Source organism: Alligator mississippiensis, chromosome 13 (assembly GCF_030867095.1).
Source record: "Alligator mississippiensis isolate rAllMis1 chromosome 13, rAllMis1, whole genome shotgun sequence".
NCBI classification, from domain to species: Eukaryota; Metazoa; Chordata; order Crocodylia; family Alligatoridae; genus Alligator; species Alligator mississippiensis.
In genome coordinates, this window is record NC_081836.1 from 49,943,218 (window position 1) to 49,966,111 (window position 22,894).

General features: G+C 45.8%; 2 protein-coding genes and 1 long non-coding RNA gene across 12 annotated transcripts in view; all 3 read right to left on the minus strand.

Moving 5' to 3' along the window:
• C13H7orf50 (chromosome 13 C7orf50 homolog) overlaps window positions 1-2,928 on the minus strand; it is a 195,856-nt gene extending 192,928 nt beyond the window's left edge. The window contains exons 1-2 of one of the 7 annotated variants that reach the window (XM_059716407.1): window positions 2,755-2,928; window positions 2,080-2,134 (exon numbers count right to left, since the gene is read on the minus strand). The gene's annotated coding sequence lies outside the window, so the exon portion shown is untranslated. Of the gene's footprint in view, window positions 1-1,775; window positions 2,024-2,075; window positions 2,135-2,754 lie in introns of those variants that run through there. The other 6 variants (XM_059716409.1, XM_059716406.1, XM_059716412.1 and 3 more) reach the window with 6 other exon arrangements.
• Window positions 2,929-5,225: 2,297 nt separating this feature from the next.
• On the minus strand, window positions 5,226-10,569 carry ZFAND2A (zinc finger AN1-type containing 2A). Of its 4 annotated transcripts, none has more exons than XM_059716414.1 (6): window positions 10,548-10,569; window positions 9,130-9,224; window positions 8,005-8,136; window positions 6,514-6,665; window positions 5,873-5,959; window positions 5,226-5,375 (listed from the first exon to the last, which is right to left on the minus strand). In XM_059716414.1, exons 3-6 carry the CDS (start codon window positions 8,074-8,076, stop codon window positions 5,363-5,365), a joined length of 324 nt encoding a protein of 107 aa, XP_059572397.1. In that variant the 5' UTR covers window positions 8,077-8,136; window positions 9,130-9,224; window positions 10,548-10,569; the 3' UTR covers window positions 5,226-5,362. The 4 variants fall into 4 exon arrangements, with proteins under 4 accessions (XP_059572397.1, XP_014466225.1, XP_014466226.1 ...); XM_014610739.3 differs by lacking the exon at window positions 10,548-10,569 and adding an exon at window positions 9,683-9,879; XM_014610740.3 differs by lacking the exons at window positions 5,226-5,375; window positions 5,873-5,959; window positions 10,548-10,569 and adding exons at window positions 5,977-6,110; window positions 9,683-9,881.
• A 607-nt stretch (window positions 10,570-11,176) lies between these two features.
• On the minus strand, window positions 11,177-12,845 carry LOC132244621 (uncharacterized). Its single transcript, XR_009456284.1, has 2 exons — window positions 12,522-12,845; window positions 11,177-11,418 (listed from the first exon to the last, which is right to left on the minus strand). It is a non-coding gene; the product is annotated as an uncharacterized LOC132244621 (long non-coding RNA).
• Window positions 12,846-22,894: the final 10,049 nt, after the last annotated feature.

Genomic DNA, 22,894 nt, shown 5'->3' on the forward strand with positions numbered 1-22,894 from the left:
TAATCAAAGCAGTCTTGAATTTAAAACATATAAAATCAAAATACTTTTCTTTCAGGAATGCTAAAATATTTTGTTAACTACTTTCAATTTAATTTAATATCAAACCTCTAACTTTAGTAATGTACACTCTACTGTAATTTTTGTGGTCAGTGGCATGAAAAATGGAGAATAAGCGGGAAGGCATGTACTACAATAGGTATTGATGTTTTAGCTATACCACACTTATCACTTTCTCTTACTGGAACATAAAGCTGTTATGTAGACTGCTTGATTATAAGGCTTTGGAAGAAGAGAAGTTTATAGTTGTACAGTGATTTATGACAAATACATCAAAATTTACTATCAACACCTACACATGCCTTAAAACATTACTCTTTTGGCTGGTTTAAGTATCCAGGTAGAAAGAGTTATTGGCCCTCTGATACATCAATACTGAGTGCACACTACTGACAATATAGTGCAATCTGTTTAAGTGCATGGCCTTCAGACTGCAAACTGCTCTGCACTTGCCAGGGAGGAAAGCTACTCATTTTCAGGAATACTAATCTGGCAGAATTGATAGGGTTGCAAGCAATGCTATAAAGCAGGGGTGTTAAAAGATCTGGCCTGAGGAACCACATCATTCAGCCCCCAGTGCTGGCCTAGGTCTTAAGTGGACCTATGCACAGCCTGTGCAGAACCAAGGACACACATTGTACATGGCACCCACTCCAGGACCTGCACTGCATGCAGCACCCACAAGAGGCCAGTCCAAGCCCCCCACAGCCCCAACATGCCAAATCCAGCACCCAGCTTAACCAGTCTGGGATGTGACTCCATCTGGTCACTGCATACAGTGTGGGTCCCAAAGTGGGAGCCATGTGGGGTGTGGTCCCGGACAAGCCACAGTAGATGCATGGTCTCTGGGACCCCCCCACATGCTGAATCTGACACCTGCTCCGGCTGGGCTAGGCCCCGTGGTGCAGCAGTATTATGTGGGGTGGGTGGAAGGGGAGAATTGCAGAGGGGCCTTATCCAGCTTACGTGGCCAGCCCTGCAACATTCATCCAGCCCACAGAGCAGTCCCACTTAAGCCAGATGAGTTTGACACACCTGCTTTAAAGGGTGCATGCCACAAGTGCCCTCTGTGTGGCAGGTGGCAGATCAAGGACAGAGCAGAAAGCAGAGTAGCCAATCAGCTAGGGAAAGGGCATAGGAGTGGCACTTGGAGAGGGCAGAGTGCTTAATTTGTAGCACATCTGCAAAAAAGGTTAGCTCTCAACTGGTCTAAAGTGCACATGGTGTAAGTGCTGGGATATCAGCAGTCCTAAAACTGAGCCCTCATCATCAAGTCTTCTACCAGCAGCCAGAAAAAACTATCAGAAACCAAAAGGAGAGGAGAGAACAACTGTAAAACTGACTAGCTCTGGTCATTGTCAAGGCTTCTAATAAGCAGCCCTTTGGCAGCTACATTTCTTTCACTGCTTCTGGCTCAAGTTAAAACACAATCAATAGCAGAGTACACAATTATAGGTAGCTTGCAGTAAACCAGCATACAGTTGTTGCCAAGCAGACAGCAGGGTTGAAACATGCTAGTTTAAGCAGTTTAGGCACTTGACACCTGCACGGGCAGATCTAGGATTTTGAAAAGGGGTAATGCAGATGGAGTGACACATCATCGCATATAGCACAACACACATTTATCTCCAATTAAAGTGAGACTAGGAGGTTTACTAATTTGGTAGGGAGCTAGCACTATATGATTAAGTTTAAGATGAAAGCAAAAATGAACATACCTATTGGAATAGGCTGCAGCAAGGGAAGTTTAGGTTGGATATTAACAAAAACTGTCGTGAGGAGGGTGGTGAAGCACTGGAAGAGGTTACCCAGAGAGGTTGTGAAATCTCCATCCTTGGAGGTTTTTAAGCCCCAGATGCAGGGCGGGGATGATATAGCTGGGGATGGTCCTGCTTTGAGCAGAGGGTGGACTAGGTCAGTGGGTTTCAACCTGTGGTCCGTGGACCTCCGGGGGTCCACACACTACGTCTCGGGGGTCTGTAAAAGAGGACTATGATCAAAAGTACGTGAATACCCACACTTACAATTCGAAGGGGGTCTGGCACCACCATTCAAAAACTTCCACAGGGGTCTGCACCTGCATTCAAAAAAATTTTAGGGGTCTGCAAATGAAAAAAAGGTTGAAAACCACTGACCTCCTAAGGTCCCTTCCAACTGTAGTTTTCTATAAATGCATGAATATGCACCAATTTGCTAGTGTATATATCGTTTAAAAAACAAACAACACATGACAAACTAGGCAAAAAACCCACAGATTTTGGGGTGGTCATTATAGTTAGGGTCCAAAAAGATAAGCGTTCATCTCAACAAAATCTAGCCTTCGAGAGTCCTGACAGCGCGGGACATGTTCACCCCCGCCGCTCCCGCACCCGTTACTACGAGCCAAAGCGTTTAGCTGGAGCTAAAGCCGGGCTGCAGGGCTGTCACGCAGGAGGCACCAGGGAAGGGGCAAGTTTAAATGGGGAAACGGGACCGTGACCAAGGCCGAGTCATTCACGCCTGGGGAGCGGAGAGATCAGCAGGAGTCGGCGCGCGAGGACTAGCCACGAGGTCAAGCGGCCCCTCAGCGCGACCCGGGGATCACGTGGGCGGGACACACGGGGGGAGGAGGGGCCTGCGCCCAGGGCGTGAGGAGGAGGAGGAGGAGGGGATCCCGCCCCAGCCCGCTCCATCCCGGTCCCACGGCGCCCCACGCACCTCCGCGACCCGCACTGCTTTTCACGGAACCCCTCGCTTGGCGCCTCAGACCGCCTCCGCGCTCTCATTGGTTCCGGCAGGCCAGCGGCGGAGCCCCATTGGGCTTCGCCGTGTCGATCACCGCGGCGGCCAATAGGAAGTCGCGCAGCAGTTCGGTCCCGCCTCCTCCCTCCTGGAGCTTAGCGGTCTGGGAGCCGGGTCCGGCGGGCGAGGGCGCGTGGGGGTGACGTCACCGGCGCGCGCGGAGCGCTGGGGCGGGGGGCGGGGCGAAGTGGGACCCTGGTTGCGTACTGCGTCACTGCGTCGCCCGGGGTGTGGTCGGGAGTGTCCACGTGCACAATATGTGCATGCATATATATATATATATATATATATATATATACACACACACACACACACACACGTATTATATAATATATACATACACACACATATACATATGCACACACATATGCATACACATACATATGCACACACACACAGTACAAGTTTCATGAGTTGAAGCTCACTAGTTACACACACACACACTATATAAAAGACAAATCTTCCCTGCCTGCTACTTGGCTCCCTGGCTCCCTCCCTGTGGACTAGCTGAATCTGAGGTACATGAGGTTTTGCGAGCAGGCGCTCCTTTTGCCAGAGGCAGTGAAAGGATGTGCACAGACCAGATTAATCTGTATGGTGCGCCTCTGCCCTGCCTTCTGCCTGAATTCAGGCTAACACAGCCAAGTCCGTACACCCTGAGTGAATACTGAATGACTGCCAGGTGGATGCAACTTTGCTTGATCCCATATAGGGAGTAGAAAACCAAGAACGTGGCTTGAGGGAATTAGCCTCTTCAGACAAGTTTCCAAGGCAAACGCTTGCTTGTGGAAAACAAAACTGTGTTTTCTGCCATGTGCCACATGCACAAGTAACTAACATTTCATTTCTGCAGACATTCCCCTCAGGCAATTCATATGGAAGAACAATGACAGAAATCAAAAGTAAAAAGAGCACGATTTTTTCCCCCCATTTGAATGAGTGAACATTCAACGGCATGTGAATTTTAAGGGGAAATTCCTGGTGAAAGCCCTCTAAAAGGTAAGCATGTTAACACAATGGAAATATACAGGAGCTGTTCTGGAGCTAAGCCTAGATGCAGAGAGGTCAAGCACAAAGACACTGGTATTTAAAACTAGGTCTGTAATTTAAGCTCATCTCCCACTTTGAATGGTTAGTTGAGTGTTTTCTATGATTAAACTTACAAGAATATTATATTATGCATCCTATTGTGACACCTTGTGGCAAAATTTGGTACAGACACACTGAAAACATGCAGTTTAAGAATTAGATAGTCATGTAACGTAGCATCAGTTTCTACTACTGAGATTGGCTTGCCTTGGAAAATTCTCTGGGGGAAGCCAGGAAAATAAAGATGACTACACTTATATAATGCTTTTTACCCTAAAGGAGCCTGCTCCTGCTCTGACTCTGCTAAACCATCACCACAGCAGATTGGGAGCCACAGGGTTGATGGAGGCTCCAGTGAGACATGAAAATCGAAGTCCCAGCTCCATGGCAACCTGAAAGAGTCCTGACATTTTTCTACACAAGTAGCCAAGTGAAGCAGCTAATTAGGTTCCTAGTTAAGTAGTTACTTTATTAACATTGGTCCCTTAAGTCTCTCTCTACTTTAATTTCCAAGCTAAATTACTGTGCCATGGTAAGCAGTAGACCTATGCTTCACTGATCCCTACTTTAGTTAGAGAGTTTTTGGAAGGAGGTCTAATGAAGATACAGCTGTTACAAGCTTGTCTAGGGTTTATTTGATCAGGTGGTTGGGTGTGTTTTGTAACCACCCTTTCAAACAAGCCGCTCTCTAAGCTCACTTTACAGGAAGAAAGAAAAGGAATACATGTTGTTGTGCACCAGCAGATGATGGGATAGGTGTATTAACTCCCCTTTTACAAAGATAGCATCTTCTTTCTTGCCCCTACTATAGGACAGCGGATTTACTTTGGGGTACCAGAGGAAGGCAAACAGATTCACATCTTTTATCATGGAGGTGAAAGTTCCAGGGACTAATTGTGCAGGCATCTCTACCAAACATTATCTCAAAAGGGGCAAGTAGATTTGCATGTCAAGCAGTTTAAAAAATAAACACCTGCTGGTTCCTGGCCACTGCCTGCCCAAAATCATGCCTCACATGGACAATATTAACTGCTCAGTAAATGAAGTGCTGTATGGCCGTATCCTGTTTCCAAGTAGATGTAAGCATGGACTGCTGTTGCATGTCTCCCTCAGCTCCCCATGCAAGTTAGGTCCTAATCCACCAGAAGCAAGTACAATGGTTCTTAACTATCATTTTCAATCTTTAGCTTCTTTTTACACCATGTAGAGGTTTGCTTCTTCCCTAGTTCTCCAGTTAGAACATGGTTTGTGCTTTTTTACTGTGTCTTCAGATACTCAAAAAAATATATAAGTTACCATTCTTTGCAAAAGGAAAAAATGTTTAATAGTAGAGATATTAAAAAGTACAAAAATAATTTAATTTAGTCTACACTGCAGACTGAAGAAAGTGTGGAGGTGCACAAATTTGATCCAGGCATTAGGAATGACCCCTGCTTTATTGTCTGCATCTGAAAAAGAACACAAGAAAGGAATTGGAGATGAACAGGACTCTACTAGATCATGCTTAGTTAAGGTGATCAGCCCTCATAGGAAAGCAATTTGAGGTAGCTCCTTGTCCTAGTTGCAACTAAACTAAGAAAAAAAGCTTCCAGAACAATATGCGACATGTATGATCAGTGTTACGGTCTTACTATGTTCTCATACTGGATAAAAGTTAGATGCCACTCATTGTAATGGGTAGCAAATTGCCACCCCAGTGTTTACATGTAATGGAAGTGTTTTAAAAATCACCAGAGGCAAGCAGCAAATAAGCTGTACTTGGTTATGTCATACACTGTGCCTACAGCCTTGCCCCTCTCCCTTGGCCTTCCTGCTTTCGATCAGAGGTCAACTAGCTACTGTAATAAAAAGTTACAGGAAAAGCAGCAGTGACACTGCTATATTCTGTAGACACAAGGCTTTACATCCTTCTGGTTTAAGACACAAAGGAAGATTCAGTTTATACCCGTTATGCTGCAGAAGCCCATTAGACACCGTGCTTGATCCCGTGAACTTGACATTGGATTTGGAGGCTCTCATTATAGCCGCATACCTACAAGGAAACAGAACCATGCTGAACATCATTTTATTGTGCAGATATATGGCAAGATCTTGCTTATCCATCCACTTCTTGTCATCTCTGCAAGATTGGTCACCCAACTGCACTAGAATCCTACTGCACAGGACAACGAAGGTAGCTCTGCCTAGAAGAGACAGGTCACTATTAGAAAGGCTAGGGCTCAAGACATTTTACTATTTGTAAAATCACTGGTTCCTACCACAGAACCCAAGAGCTATTAAAAAAAAGGCAAAGTCCCAGTCCATAGAAAAGGTGGAACTGAAGTGACTCAAGAGAGATTGTTCCAGGCATAGCTGATGGGGGCCGAGCCGCTGAATTCTAGCCCCTGCTTAAGTTCCGTTGGGACTTAGACTAGAAGCAAGACCTCCCCCATTCACAGAGAAGTTACAAATTCACTAAAAGAAGTTGTTGACCTTCTCCAACCAGGGAATGCTGTCCTTTTCTCCTACCCACCCACCCACCAACTCTGACAACTGCTTGCCTAGCTCCAGTGTCACAGGTCCAGAAGTACAGGTTACCATCCTCACCCTGCTTTGGAGATGGGACGGCCTCCCCCCTTGCAGTCATGATCCAGTGGATGCCGATGTTTTATGCAGAAGTTTCCATGGCACTGGTCACAAACTAGTTTCATCATCTCCTTTCTTTTGCAGCCTGACTTCAAGCACTTGTTTGTGAAGATCTAGATGTGGCACAGGACAGATTGATTTTTTCAGAAAGCAAGTATATATCCACTTCAGATTACTGGCCAGCTACCATCTAGGCTTCCCCTGGATGGAGGAATGGAGGCACCTCTCCCTTGCTGCCAAACCACCAGACTCAAGGGAAGCTCTGGGCTTTGCACCCAATCACAGCATGCAGGGCCAGGCCCCAGGACCCCATCCCAGTGAGAGGGTCTGGGAGGGAGTAGCACCAGGCCGCTAGGAACCATTCCCAGCAGGAAGGAGGGGGAGTGGTGGTGAGAGAGGGCTGCACCCGGCCCCCAGATTCTGATCAGGTTCAGAGAGGAGCCCCATACCACTTGTCTGGCCTGTACAGCCAAGAGGTTGAAAACCACTGGCATATTTCTTATCTAGGCCGCAAGTTAAAATATCAAGTGGTCATAGACACTAGGCCTGTGAGAAGCAGCAAGTATTCACTTCTCAGAGGACAGCAATTTGATTCGGAGATTCGAATCACTGTCCCAATTCAGTTTGGCCGAATCAGATTAGAAAGATTTGGCGCCACTTCAGAGATTCAGCCGTAGACTAAACAGGCAAATAACAGAGCTGCCTCCAGCTGGTAAGTCTGTTGTGGTTGGGAGGAAAGGGGCATGGGGAAGGCAGGGATTGGGGCTGGGACAAGCTGCCCAACTGGGGCAGAGGCAGGCACAGCAGCACTTGAAGCAGGGCTCTGCCCTGCTGCCACTTGCCCAGCTGGCACACAGGGGCAGGATGTGGGTGCAGCTCACTCCGGGCAGGAGAGGGCAAGCAGCAGCAGGGCACAGCCCCCACTCCCAGAGCTGCCATGCCCGCATCCCACACCCCCCTGCCCCAGCTGGGCAGCTTGTCCCAGCCCCAATCCTTCCCTCAACCCCAGAATTACCAGCTGGAAGTAGCCATGTCAGCTGCCTGTTTAGTCTATGGCCGGATCTTTTCTGAATTGATTCGATGCTTCAGCTCGATTCAGAGTTTAACCGGTCTCCTGATTAGCTTCGGAGTCCGAATTTTTGTCCCCGAATTGGGCCAAATCTGGATCAGATTGGCTACCAAAGCTTTCCACAGTCCTAATAGACAATCAACTGATCACTGAACAGCAACCAAAGGAACCTTGGCACAGAACAGTTCTTTATCAAAGAAGAGCTGGACTGCCAATTACATCCTAACCAGCACAGACATGCCAGTTAGATCAACACAGGCAAGATCCCAGAGGAAGGTAAAGGGTCAGTGACAAAACAGTTGAGAGGGGCTGCTCTGGAGTTCAGAGGCCTGACCCCATCAGCATCAAGTAAACGGTTTAGATTCCAAAGGCAGTTTCCTCACCCGCTCTTTATGCTGAGCTGGATTATATTTGCAGTCCCTGTCCATGTGTGCTCCAACTACAACATCTGGCATTTCTCCCCTTCTCACAGGAATGGGGGTGTTACATAAAGGACATACTGGAACCTGAACATCCTGGAAATAGAGAAAGATTTAAAAAAAGTGGGACCAACAGGAAGCAAGGCTTAAAAATCAGCATAACCCAAGCCACCTGGCACAAAGACATGCAGCACAGGATCTTCCAACTTCCCCCTAGCGGGGAAAGGGGTAGTGATAGTGAGGAAGAGGAAGAGACAAATGGAACTGAGGACAGCAACAGCAGCTGTGGGTCCTCCAGCAGGAGATGGAGTGACAGGGACATGGACAACAGGTGAACTGAGTATGTGACCCCACAAGAAGGGTGGGGATGAAAGAGTTTGCCTGGTCTGAGAGACCAGGGTTTGTCCGGGTGGCCAGCAGGCCTTTGTATGGGTGCAGTTTTTGTAACGGGTTAAGGTTTTCTTTGTGGAGTGATACTCTGAATGAATAATATATATTAGGCACTTCTTATTTTCCTAAAAATATAAAAAGTTCTCAAGGTGCTTTTTAGGGACCCTTCTGGTATTAAGCTTTACATTGCATTGTTTTGTAGCTGCATTCAGTTGCTTTATGAAGATCAAGTCAGCTAACCTAAGTCTAGAGTCCAAAGTGTTTTTCAAAACAGACTATATGATTATATGCAGCCATCTGAACGGATAAGAAGCATTATTCTTTTAAGTGCTCAAACCAGCTTCCTAGTAAGTCTCATTTCTCTTTCTAGAGCATGTTTGTCATGCGATGTGTGCCCCTCTCCAGGGGAAGCTGAAGGACAATGAAGCCCACTTGTTTCAGCCTTCAGTTGATAGCCACTCCCTTAATGAACAGCAATAATCTTCAGAGCCTTGCTAAGAGGCAAGATAGAAGAAGCCTTGTCTGTTTTCACTCAGAACTTTACCAGTTGCTGAGCCCCCAATATTTCTACCCTGTTGTTTTTTTGTTGTTGTTGTTTTTTAGGAACTGTAGTTCAGGTTTCAAAGCCATTTTTCTATACACGACCTGGGGATTCCCAAAGGTGCAAACATTTGAGTTATTACTAATATTAACACTCACCTTCTTGTATGAAGAGGTACATTTGTGCTGGTCATAGGTGATATGATCCTTGCAGAAAACCTCCTCACATGCATCACATTTTAAAGGAAGAAAGTCTGCAAGAAGTAAATACAGTCAGCACATGTACACCATCCCCAGTGAGGATTTCAAGTTGACCAATGAAAGCACCATTTGGAAAGAGCGCCAGTAAGATTACCGATGTACATTTATACAATTAGCAAGCAAACCCCCAAAACCCTGCATAAAGGAGCCAAGCAAACCCCCAAAACACCGCATAAAGGAGCCAAGCGAGTGTAGCAGGTCCTGGGTAGGTCTATCTGTAGCTTAACGTGCTTTATTTTTGATTCCAGGGTCTGCCCTCCATTCAAATATTTCACCTCTCCGATGGAAAAAAAAAAAAAAAAAGTTACTATACTTCAAAATGCAGCAAGTGGTAGGCTGCAATATCCTATGCTGGATAACCGTGCTAGCTCCTTTTTATCTGCAAAGTCCGAGCTAGGAGGGGACAGGACGGGCGCAGAGCCATCCCCGGCACACCCCGCCAGGAGCTCACCCAGCCGCCGGCAGGAGCTCGCGGAGCAGGGCTGGCCCAGGCCTGGCAGCTCCATCGCACACGCCGACGACAGCGGGGTGCCGGCAGGAGCAGCTCGGCGCGGACTATGGGGCGAAGCGATGGGCTCGGACACGGGCTCTGCCCGGCCCCTTTATCCGCCCGCTCTGCTGAGTCACGCCGCCGGCCGCATTCCTGCCGAGTCACGCTTCCGCGCAGCACGAGGGATGACATCACGCCCCCCTTTGGCCAATCACGGCTCTCCCCTCCGCGAGTTCTGATGAGCTCAGCCGGTAGGCGGCCAATCGGTGGCAGGCCGCTGTGCTGAGTCAGGGGCGGGGCTAGCATGTTACTGAGCCTTGGGTGTGTCCTGGGCAGAGTGCTGTATCCCGGGGCAGCAGCCATCCGTACTGGGGGTCGCAACTCGCCCTGCTCTGTACCAAGGCAGGAATCGGGACAAACCTCAAGCATTTGCAGGACTGTACTTTTCATGGAAAATGAGGGTTGGAAGGAAGGGACCTCAGGAGCACCCCCCTGCTCAGAGCCATCCACAGCTAGAGCATATCCTATTGTGTTATTATCCTATAGTGTGTGTGCATAGCCGTAAAAGCACCTAGCACCAGACAAGGCATGAGTCTAGGGTGGGGTCTATCCAGGCAAAGGGGTGTTTGACATGAGGGGTCATTCAGGAAAGCACCCAATAAGCCCACATGGTGTTTCGCCCCTCACTCAGCCTGTGCGACAACTTGTCGAGGATTTGTGCCTACAATTATACTCACAGATAAGAATTTCAACCAAAATCTAGATGGCTAAGCCATCCATTTAGATATTGGCATGCAACCCATGGATGGCTAAAGGTTGAAAATACCTCAGCAACATAGAGGAAATGTTCTTCAGCAGGCTGCTCGTGGGTTCTGTTCTGAGCTGCTCTACTGTTCCCTTCTTTGGCTTTAGACAAGTTGCTGAGGCCAGGCAAGAAGGTCTGGTTTTGGCTGCCCAGAGAGTGTTCATCTGACGGGGAGCTGGAGGAGAGCACATATATTTTTGACTGAGGATGACTAAGGCAGGTATATGTGGCCTACAGACAAAAACAACATGTGGGGATCACATGATTCCCCTATGACACGGTTGCTTCACGCTGACATGACTCACCCTTACGACTCACCGCCATGGACAATCCCATCTAGAGCTTGAACCTCAAGCCAGGGTTAAAAATGTAAAAGGCCTCACAGAGTGACTAAGCACCTCCAAAAGGACTTGAGGAATAAGTAGAGAGTCTACAGGAATAGAAAAATATATAATACAGGCAGACCTGGGACTTATGACACAACTGATTCCTGGAAACTCTCTTAAGTTGAAACATTGTAACTCAGAACTTATTTTCCCATAGGAAACAATGTTATAAAATGGGGAATTGGTTCCTGAACCAAGGCCCGATACCCTAGTTTCACCAAAAATAACCGAGAATTTTGTACTCAATCAATGATAGACAAGTAATATAGCTACATCCAGGTATTTATATTGTAAATAGCAATCATATTGATTTGGAAGGGCTTCTTTGAGGTGACTTGGCTAGACTTTTTGAAGGGCTCTTGGCTGGAGTCTTCTTAGGAGTCTTGTCTGCTTTCTTAAAGGCAGTGTCCAAGGAAGTTTGGACAGATGTTCTCCAGGGAGATGGGTGACAGCAGACTTGTTTGCTGGCATGGCGTGGTGTTGGATCAAGCATTGTAAAGTCAAAACTGAGGTCAGAAAGTTGAAACAGGGTGTCAATTTATAAACGTTGTAAGCGCGAAACATAACTCAAAACATTGCAAGTCAAGGACTGCCTGTAAAATAGACTGGTCAGCAAAAAAAGTCTATTCAAGTCAAGAAGTGAAGGGATGATGCGAGAATTGTGAGAAGTGAAACTGAGTTAGACCTTGCAAAGGGCACTGAAACAAGTGACAAAAGGCTCTTCAGCCATGTAAATATGACTCGTGAGACTGAAAGCCTGGTGTGTCCCAGGAAGGGGTACTCAGAACTGCTTGGCCTGTTCCCTAAAGCCACCTACACTAATTGCAAGTTCTATACGGGTTTGTTTCTTTGACTTACATTGCAAACCTCCTCCACATTCAAATTCTCAAGCAGCTGACTTCACCAACCAGTTCCATTAACATAATTTGCCCTTTGGGAACCTGAGACCTTTAATTAGACTCCCATTTTAATTTAAGCTGAACCAACTCGTGATTACTTGACCCAAACTTGTTTTCCATTCTATAATGTCCTCACTATTTGCCAAAAGCAAGTTTGAAATACTCCCTGAACCAACAGGTGATGCTAATTGGTGAAAAAAAAAAATCTGTCAGCAATTACATGCAGGAATAAGTGGGCTCTGGTATTATTAGTAACATTCATTCTCTGATCTACATCTGTAGAGTTAAGGTTCCCCATAAAAAGTGACCAGTGAGAGATATCATTTTTCACTTGTGCTGTTGTTCATACTCTTGACTTGCACTCTTTTCATAACACGGCTGGCTCACAAGGAGTGAATGACCCTGTAAGCAGCACAAGTGAAGACAAAATAGGAAGAACACAGCAGCCTCAAGAGCACAAGCAGGAAGGAAAAATATTCTCTGGAGAAGCTGGGAGATTGAGAGGCTGTAGCTAAATTCAGGAAAAGCAGGAGAATTTACATATATGCCATTATTTGCTACTTTATGGCACACTTAGTGATCATACAATTAAGTCATGTTTGGAAAGCAAGAGGAACAGAAAGCCTGGAGTTTGACTGTGATATATGGCAGGGGAGAGCTCATATTAGAGATGAGGAAACTGAGGCACGAGAAAGGTTTAAGTGACTTACCTAGAATAGCAGAGCACTCAGGCCTAAGTGGATAATAGAAGGCTGTTTCCTAGCTTCTTGTTTTAATCCCCAGCCTCTAACATAGTCAAGCATCAGTGATAGGAGAAAGGTGGGCACTCAGGTTGTTGCTTTTCAAGGCACCTGGAATAGTGCTGGGGTTGTAGAAATCAGTCAACTCCAGGCAAACAGGTGCCAAACTATCCCATCTGTGGTAACAGGACAGCATGGTTGCTTTCCCTCACTCATTTAAGTCAGACTTATATAATTTGAGCTCTATGCAATTTCTGCTGTAGCGGATGGTGGCTGGGAAAGGTACCACTAACCATTCAGGTCAAAATGATCCCACTGGGCCCACTTCAGTCATTAGCAGTTTTACCTGTGTAGAGATTACATGATCAAGCCTAGTAGTTTTCCTATAGGCTCCACAGACAGTCCTCAGACAGTCTTTTTCTGTCCACAGCTGGAGTGGATCATAAGTGCTTAAGCACTTGTCTTTTCTTAGAGAACATTTAGTGCTCAAGTGTGAGCTGTGATGTGACAGGTTAGTTGTCATTGACTTAGTGAGTCCCCAGTGTTCCCTTCAAGTTTGCTCAGAGCACACATAGACATAGCAGCACCTGAAATCCATCCCAAAGAAACTGGCAAAGGCACAGCAGAAGTCATCAAGGTACCTCCGGGATGTAAAGAGAAATATAAGCAAGTGTTTTTTTATAAATATAAACAATGCAATATAGGGAGTTAGAAAAAGGAAATCAGGCACAGGAGAATTAAATGGCTAATTATGAAACCACAGTTACACAAGCAATATTCAATAAGCAGCTGCAGATCCCAACAATTGTGCAAATGGGGCAAGAATTATGCAGAATTGTGTATTGAGCCAAATGGAATCTTATGCCTTGACTCCCTCATGCTGGCCAAGGGCATAAAGCAATTCGAGGGGTGTGCTTCTTTCCAAGCAACGCTTAACAAGCAGCTATGGGTCTTGTATGGAGACTGTGTGTAAGTAGGCTGGGCAGGATTTGATTTATTTTATCAGTAAACTTTGATAAACATTGACTTCACCCCAAGCTCACAGACCGACAAAAAATATTTCCATCGTAAATAATCAAACTTTATAGAAAAGGAGCATAAGAAAAGTGATGGCTGATGGAGTGTGTGATGATGACAGGGAGAGAACCGTGCCCACTGTAGTTTGGACTGCAGCTCCCAGAAACCCCAGGGGACTGGGGACAAAGGAAAAAGAAGTGACAAAGTGGATGAGGGAGTTATGGGCAAGCAGAGCAGGACTGATGGCAGCTCTGCTGCTCAGCTGGTGGCAATCCTCCCCCCCAAACCCTCTAATTTCACACAATAATTAAAAATGAAATTGATAACAATTGAAACAAATGCTTAAAAATAAACATCAATATTATCCATTGAAATTATTAAAAAATAAAAATTGAATTCTGCCAAGCCTATGTATAGGAGACTTCCAGCAAGGACAGGTTCATGCTCCCCTTGAGAAGGAGGAATCTGTTAGTGATTAAATTCATATTGAATTGGTTGATCTGGGTTTTCAGACCAAACTCATCATGATCTTTGAAACTTGGGGAGGTCTTATATGATAAAGCTATGGGAATCAGCAGATCAAATCAGAGCTTTGAAGATACAACTTTACTATGAAATTTCCTTGATAGTCCTCTTTGGCCTGATGGAAACAGAGTTTTCCTTCCATCCACAGGCATTTAAATATTCTGTATGATGTGAAAACCAGGTCAAATAAATAGGTTTGGCATTTATTTCAGAAGTCAGTAAGAACTGTTACTATTTTCATACTTCCAGGACCAAGCTCCATGGTTGTGGAAGTTGCCTCCCTGAGTTTCCCTCTTGCTAATGACAATCAACCCAGTAGAATAAGGCTCATCATGGCCGAGTAAAAAGAGACCTAGGCCTTAGGCCAAAGACTTTGAATTAGATATCCTACAGGAATCTAGTGTATAAAGAAAGGCTTTGGGGTGGTGTAGTCCATGTTGCTGTGTAGGCATGTTGTCACATTTTGAATCAGCGAGAGCATTTCAGGTTTGGTGTAGTGAGTACAGGGTATTTCTGCATAGCTTTATGAAGAATGGGCATGACTTAATTTCCCCCAATCACAGAAGAGACACATTTCCTTCTGCAGACAGGGTAATATGAAATGGGTGTTTGTCATGTGGGCAAGTTTGTGTTGGTAGAAACGAACTGTCAAGAGCTGTCAACATATGAGTGGAGCTTCATTAGATATAGGATGGAAGACCAAGAGCCAGATATAACTATTAATGGCTGTCAGTTGAGGAGACCAAACCTGCCGTCATCAGACCTGGAGCTGAGACCTGTATTAGCAAATCAGAGACTGCTAGGGTAGCTGCTGGAGCTATTTAGGAATCAAAAGGAAGTGAAGAGTCCAGAAGGCTGTAGCCTGTCTTGATGACTGAAAGTCAGTCATTCTCCATGCACGTAATGCTAGGGACATAGCAGGGTCCTCAAAGCAACTTACTTCTTCCTCCCAGCATAATGCCTGTCTCTTAGCTTCAGTATAAGCCAACTAGCTGAAGACTCCCAAAGCCTGGGAGAGCCACAAAATGGTGCAGTTAGTGTTTGATAGTTAGCATTTGATGATGCAGTTAGCATCCAGATGTTGCTGGCACTTGAACCCATACTGTGGCACAGAGTCTCTAAATAGCTTCATACGGATGTTGCACAGAGAGTTGTGTAATTAAAACTCATTCCCTTGGACTGAGGGAAGCTATGCTACCTGGGTTCTACATGGTTAGGGTAGTCAGGACCTTGTCTTTTCTCTACCTTGGCATTTACTTGCAATCTGGATTGGCTGTAACAATTGTTGGAGGAGCAGAAAGGAACCAGGAAAGGTAAATCATATGCAAATAAAAAGAATAATAAAGGCTCCAATCATGCACAGTGCTGAGACTTCTATGCATTATTTATACAGAACTCAAAAAAATCAACTAAGTGAATTGCAATGCAAAGAAAATCACATGCCCTGATGGGTTTGTAGTCTCACTCACCTCATATAAAGCTCTCGGACTATCATGACCAGGTAGTCCAGGAAAGAAGGAGTAGACTGGAGGCGGGTAGTAAGGAAGAGGCCAGCATCCTGGGCAGTCACTGGCTTGTGTTATGTCTCAGGCTGGAGAGATGCCTAAACCAGGGATTGTACTTAGTGGCATGGTAGGGGAGGAGTCAGTGCCCAGATAACAAAGGAAATGATGGTTATGCAGAGATTAGCTATCTTTAAAGAAGATTGTAAATCCCAAGTCTAGAAATCCATATAGTGCAGGCAACATCTTAATAAAAAGCAAAGATTAGAAATTAGTTCAGGTCTTTAGCGACATTTTGGAGTTCTCGTCTGACAGGGTAGGCTGCTGGAAATGGAAGAAAAGTGTCAAATCAGGCATGATTCTGGAAAGGATCAAATGATACAGTGCTGGGTTATTGACAAGGCGGGGATGGCTAGAGCTGCTTTGGGAGGATTTAACAGAGTCAGACAAGGGGCATCCAACATGAGAGGATGTGCCCAACTAATGTGGTGGACTACTGGGGAGGAATCTTTGCCACAACAGCCCATGACTATGCCCTGGATGCTACTCAATTTGACCTGCAAACAGAGGCCCTCATCTTGCAGGTCTCAATGGTACCAAGATTATTTTGGAAGTGTTTGGATTGGATGGGTGGTTTCCCTTGTACCAAGCTACACCACTCTCTTTCTGCCCCATCTGGGTTTCATCACCTTTCCTGTCTTCCTTTTGCTGCCTTTCTGAGGCCCTTGTTGTCTTTCCTCCTGACCAGGCTTGGTGGCATGCTGGCTGGGGGTGTGGAGCTGCTCCTCAGTGGCTCTCTGCAAGACCAGACACACATGCACCTCCAAGCTCAAGTGAATGGAGCCTCTTGGCAACCCTTTCTGTGGCCTTTGACAAGTACTCAGGCACTTGTGTCCTGCCCCGAAGAGGCTGCAGAGGTGAAAGGAAAACCTCTGAGGAGGCCTGAGTCCTTCAGATTTAGGAACAGCTGATCCTTCCCTTGGAAAATCCCAGAAGGCTCAGTTCTCTCCCCCATCATGTGCTGCAGCCAGTAAGGCAAGGACTGTGGAGCCAGCAACATAGAGAAGATACCCACATCAGACCTAAGCATCAGCACCTGATAGCATTGCCAGAACCCAACAGTGACCAATATGGGAAATAGGATCTCTTCCTTGCAGCATGGCTGTGCTGCTGGCACAAAGAAGGAAACAATTCAAAGCCCTTGCTTCCTCTTTAACAGCACCCTTCAGTAAAGGTGTGGTATGTGCTCAAAAATCTTTAAGCAGGTTGGATTGACTCCTTGTTGCTCCTGGGATAGGCCTGGAAAAAAACCTCCTCCCCCCCACCCTCCAAGCCCCCTGATTTCCAGCTATGACTGGTTGCACTCTATTCTTTTGGATTCAAGTCTGTACACAATGCTCCAGGCAGTTGTTACCTCCAGGCATAATTACTGCACCTAAGATCTAGCCACATACCCCAAAAAATCTCCAGTGGTACAGAAACCTGTCTACTGAGCAACACAGGCCACAGGAACATCTGTCTCCATGCTTTGTATTCAACATTGTTTGCCTTTGGCTACAGAGCTCTGTTCAAGGTGCCTGTTTTGGCATTCCTATTCCTCCGCAGGGCTGACCCTAGCTCAGAAGTGATCTCACCTGTCTCTAAAGAGCTTTGATCTCAGCATTACCTACAATCCAAGGAGACAATCAAATGTCAAGCAGCTGAGGGCAGGGAGGCCTGCGTACAAGAGACAGAACTCCAGTAGGAGGACCACCAAGACCATGAATTTGCCCCCTCGGGGTATGAGGTGACCACAGACCTTGCTGCATTCATAATTAATGCAAAACTCTCCTTCCCCTTCAGCCTGACATCCATAGGTTCTTCTTGCCCTTTACACACACAACCACAACACCAGTGAGTCTTCTTATTTGCTGGTCAAGGAAAGAAGACATCAAGATGATTGTCATTTCTAAATTCCTGGGATGTGCTTGGGCCAGGTGCTGCTGGGGCTATAATATCATATCACAGAAGGGAAGAATGTGACTGTGGGATGCAGTCTGATCCTGCAACCTGTATGCACAACCCCCTGCCCCCCCAAAACTAGCTGCAGTATGGTCTGCAAATAGCTTCCCAGTGCCACTGCTGTAGTAAGGTGGATGCAAAGGTACGCAGTTTTCCCCACCTGCCACTGCTTCCCTTCTCTGCCCTTTGTACCCCTGGACTACTCAGGATCCCCATTCAGGAAACAGCGCATGGCCCTATGCCCAAGAAAATATTTGAATAGGGAGTAGCCTGGCTACTCTGATATTGCACTTGCTTGTAAGCTTTGGAGCAACGCTGCCTGGCAGTCAGGGTTCTGCTTGACACACCTTTGCAACAACCCACCCATTCACGTCTCACTGATATGAAACCATCACTAGCTTCCAGCAGCATTTACATAAATACATAACTCCAGCTCGCGTTTACCTCTGATAGGTGCATCCCCTGACCTCTGATCCCATTATCCCTTGTAATTTTGTATTGGGTGTTTTAAACTTAATTTTGTTTTATTGCAATGACCCTGCTTGCCACCAGGTCCCACTGTGAATGAGACATGACATCTCCATTATGCATCTCAGATAAGTGTCTTAAATAGACCACACACAAAGAAACCTAATGGTACCTATTTTTATTAGGTTTATTACAGAAGGGGAAGGCAAGCAGTGTGATCTCCCCACAGGATACTCCTTTAACAGCCTCAGACAGAGAGTGGAATGATCTGCAGAGGCGGATCAGTTTTCCAAGAATATTAGCTACCGCTGCTCTAAAATTAGAGTCTAGGGAGAGCAGACAGGTTGACATAATTGAAAGGACTGTCTTAGGGGATGATATAGTTAAACGAGCCTATGATCAGCTTTCGAGTGACAGCTCAGCTACTTCCTTTAATCCCTGAAGGCGTGCCGAGTTTTGAGACTGTGATTTGGCTAGTCCTGTATCTTATCTTGTGATGATGCCAATATTATTAGAGCCCATTTCTAAAGAGAGACAGCCAAGACTTGCCATGCATTAATTGAATAGGCATTTTACAGGAGGGATTCTCTCCCACACTCCATGTCAGGGGACACTACGAAGCAGGTGGCCCTATACCATCCTCCTCACAACCACTGGAGTACTCGGTGCTAAGGAGGTTCCTGTTACTTGTTCCAGGGACCTGTCAGCCTGAAAGCTGAGGTGGGCAAAGGTGGTTCCCATCCGTGCCCATCAAAATGGTTCAGGGGGACACAACACACACTGTAGACTTACATCTTTCACTGGCATCATGGAGTGTCAAGTTTAACAGTGCCTGTCTTTATACTTCACCCCTCCATAGAAAATAGGAACCTTTCCTTTTGACACTGCAAAGCTTTTTTCCCAACATGTATCTGACCTCAACCTCTTTCCTGCTCTACATAGGCGGGACAATCATGACCTTCATTTCCAGACGAAGCTGAAAATCTTTCTTGTGCTGCTATTTTTTTAAACATAATTTAATATGGAACACAAATTAACAGCATTAAAAGTGATAAATAATAGCAGGAACACCATAAAAAGTAACCTCATCTGTAAGATAAATATACAGCATTTTAGCCTGGGGAAATAGCACATAAAGGAGAACCTGGAAAGGAGCAATTCTCTATTCATAAATAACTTTAAAGAGAAATAATGAGGATGAATTCTACAACTTTTAATGTCCTTAAGATTTTTTTTCATTAAAAAGATAGTTTTTAATTATTTTTTCAGGCACACAGGACACAATCTTACCAAAGAGGCAAGCTGGGTTATTCCTACACAAGGAAACACCACTCCATGTGATCAAACCTCTGATGGAAAACTTTAAAAAGAAGCATTTTACTAAGATTCTTCCCTCAGACAAGACTTTCACATGCTCAACTACATTGCTGATTGAGCTGTTGTATTTCTTTTTAACTTGTTCCCTGCCTTTAAATGTGGAAGAGCCTCTTCACTGGCTGTGATGATGTACTTCCTTTCAGATGCACAAGGTCCTGCTTCCTTGGAGGAATTTTGCATTTGTTCTACCTGGTTGTCATGCAGAACAAAAGGGGCTGCATAAGCAACTGGGAGCTGAGTGCTTTTGGTCATCTTTTTATGCATAATGGGTTTGATTTTTAATGCTTGCTGTTTATATTAGAGCCTCCAAAGACTCCAAAGAGCCCAGCTTTGGAGACTGGACAAGAAACAGGAGAGCTGAAGATATGGCAGCCACTGAGGACAAGCTTGGATGTTCTGAGAAACCAGGAATGTGCAACGGGTGTTTTAAAAATGCCATGAGACCTGAGAGACAGTCCCATTGCCCTGCCCTCTTTCATATTATCCTCTGCATTTTCAGGAGGTTTCATACCTGTCTACTTTCACTTTGTGAGGGTTTCTCACTAAGATTTGATCAACATGCAGAGTGATTTTTTTAAAAAGAATTATACTGGCACTGCCATAAGTGTGGGTTTAGTGTCTGATACCAATATAAAGTATATTCCTTTTCCCTTACTGGAATAGCTGTCTTGGTACAAAACATCCCTACACCAATATAACTGCATTCACACTAGAAGCATTGCACTGGCTTCCCCAGCACGGGAAAGGGAACACAACCGGTGTGTGTAGATGAGACCAGAGTATCCTGTGGCTGGAGAGAATGACTCAGCCTGATGTAACTAGATTTCCTAACATTACTGGGAGAGTTTAGGGGAAACACAAGTTATGGTTTTGATTTGTATTTGTCACTGGTATGGTAGAAATTGGGGGTATGAGGGCGACACCCTCAGTGGGCATGAACTGTTGACTCCAACGGACTTACACCAGTTTTTAAATGATTTATGAGCCATTATGTTCACACACGACATTTTGCTGTTTCCACATGATGTTAGAGTAACTGGGGTTGGTCCAGGGACCACAGCCAGGAGCTCATGCAGCCCAGCCACAAGCAGGCTACAGGCTGTAATGCAAGTCCCTCTGCTGCTCAACTTATAGATGCCCTTCTGCAACCCCCTATCTGGGGTTTTGGCCACTGGATTCATTTGTGGTCTGCATTAATTTCTCCCCTCTACCCTGGGGCTGGCAGGAGGACTTCAGCCTTTTGAAGGTTGCTCAGGAATTCACCTTCTTTGCTTATCTCAACCAAGGGGTGTGGGGGGGGGGGGTGTGGGGGGGGGGGAGATCAGCTTCTGTTGATCTCTTAACACACAAAGCATTTTAATCTGGAGCATTTCAAACCAATGCACCCATTTTCCAATCAGCTTCCTTACTGGCTCATCAGCTAGCCACGCAAGTCTCATCAATATCCAGCTTTAGGCAGACACAAGGTATGTCCAAGATGATCGTTGTTCCCGTACAGGAGCATGAATAGATAACTGTGCAGCACTTGTTGCCCTGGACCGCCAGGTGGCCCCATTTCACCACCTAAACCCCTGCCTGGAGTCCAGGGTAGCACCAGTGGAAGCCTAGGGCACTGCAATGTCTAATAACTTCCAGGTACATCTACGCTGCATGAAGCACTGCTGTGCAGAGGTAGCTGAGCCGGGACAGAGGGCTGGGGTACTCCCCCGCAATGGAATCCAGGACCCGGAGTGGGTGCCAGGACATTAGAGTTAGGCACCTCAAAATGCAAGGTTTTTGGTTGTAGCCACATTGGTGTAAGGACATAGGCAAGCAAGGTTCTTTGAGTAGATGTGATATCTTTTATTAGACCAACTGAGTAGCTGGAGAAAAGTTCTTTGCAAGCTTTCCGGCACAAGCACCCTTCTTCAGGCATAGGGAATCTCACTATGCCTGAAGAAGGGTGCTTGTGCCTGAAAGCTTGCAAAGAACTTTTTTTCCAACTACTCAGTCTAATAAAAGATGTCACATCTACTCAAAGAGCCTGGCATCTCAAAATGGAAACCCAAACAGGTGGGGTGGGAAGCCACCTGGAACCAGCCAGAGGAGATGCTGAGAGCACAGGTGGGTCTGATATCTTGCCCCTCTCTGGGGCTCAAATGAGCAAAGAGGTTTTCTTCACTAGACTTTTGTGCAATCACTAACTCAAGGTTACTAGCACATATGCGAAAGCTAATGTGGAAACTCCCCCATGTGAATGATCCAGCCTGCAATCAGAAATCAACTAACTTGAGATAAAACAAACATAGGAATAGGGGCTGCAGACCAGTAAGGTCACGGGGTCCCAGTAGGTAGGAAATCCACACATCCTCCTCTTACAGCAAGGGGCAAGATCCCTGCAAGATCCCTCCCACAGTGGGGCAGTTAGCTAGCATCCTGTTCACCCCAAAAGTAGTCAGTGCTGGATGGCAATAAAAGGTGGAGAAAAGGAAGCTGCCTTTACTCTCCACACAGCTCCTGGAATGCGTACACCAACCTCTTCCACTAGATTTGGGGCTATTCCACCCAAGGCCCTCAAACATTAGAAATAAAGGAGCTTGCCTTTCTGATGATATTCTTATGCTTTGTTCCAATTACAACAAATCCTACTTTTTTTGTATACTGTGCTTATGGCAATAATTAATGACTCTGTCTCAGGGAGATCATTAATACCCTGTGAGAAGTCTCATGCTGGCCAAGTGAAAGAGTTTTACACATCTGGGAAATTTACTTTCCCACTGGCATAGCACAGACCTGAATTTCCTAACAGGCCAGTTAGAGGTCAAGTCTGACAGGGCATTTATTCAGAGCGCCCAAATATCTCTGGGAAAGAATGATAGTGATGGAAGGAGCGTACGGAAGATCATGACAATTGGGGGGATGACGAAGGACCTGTGATACATTCTGTAAATTCTTGCTCTATCCTCCTTGGTCTCCTGCCTTCTTCCTGGCTTGGTACAGAACTGGGAAATGCTGCAAGAGTGTTTTAAACATTCATTCAACCTGCAAATTTGCTTATGTGGTATTGGCTGTCCCATTACCTGCTCTCTGTGACTGAGCTTTAATTCATGGGCAGAGATGGTGTCAGAAATACTCATCAATCCTGACTGTCCTGTGCATGTTTGGGAATTGTCCAATCAGGAGGAAAAAAATAATATGATGCAACCTAGATGACCAGTCACAGGCATGAATGGGGAGTTGTGCATCTCAAATATCCAAAGCAACAGTTGTGGTAACCAGACCCACAAAATGAAGTGTGTTCTTGGAAAGCTTGCATCACAGAATCTAGTATCTGGGCCCCAGAACCTGGGAGAGTGACCTGATAGCTCTTTAGTCTCCAGATTGTCAGAGAGCCTCATGGCCAAGCAGCACCACATGCGGCAGAAACACAAGGTATATGCCAGGCGCTATCCCAAAGGGCTTATGTCAGTCAAA

Coding starts and splice junctions, on each gene's coding strand:
- ZFAND2A (XM_014610739.3), bottom strand. CDS start 9,737: ATGGAGCTGCCAGGCCTGGGCCAGCCCTGCTCCGCGAGCTCCTGCCGG. Junction 6,666..8,004: donor CAGCTCAGCATAAAGAGCGG/GTGAGGAAACTG, acceptor TGCCACATCTAG/ATCTTCACAAACAAGTGCTT. Junction 5,960..6,513: donor CGTCCCATCTCCAAAGCAGG/GTGAGGATGGTA, acceptor GTTTCCTTGTAG/GTATGCGGCTATAATGAGAG.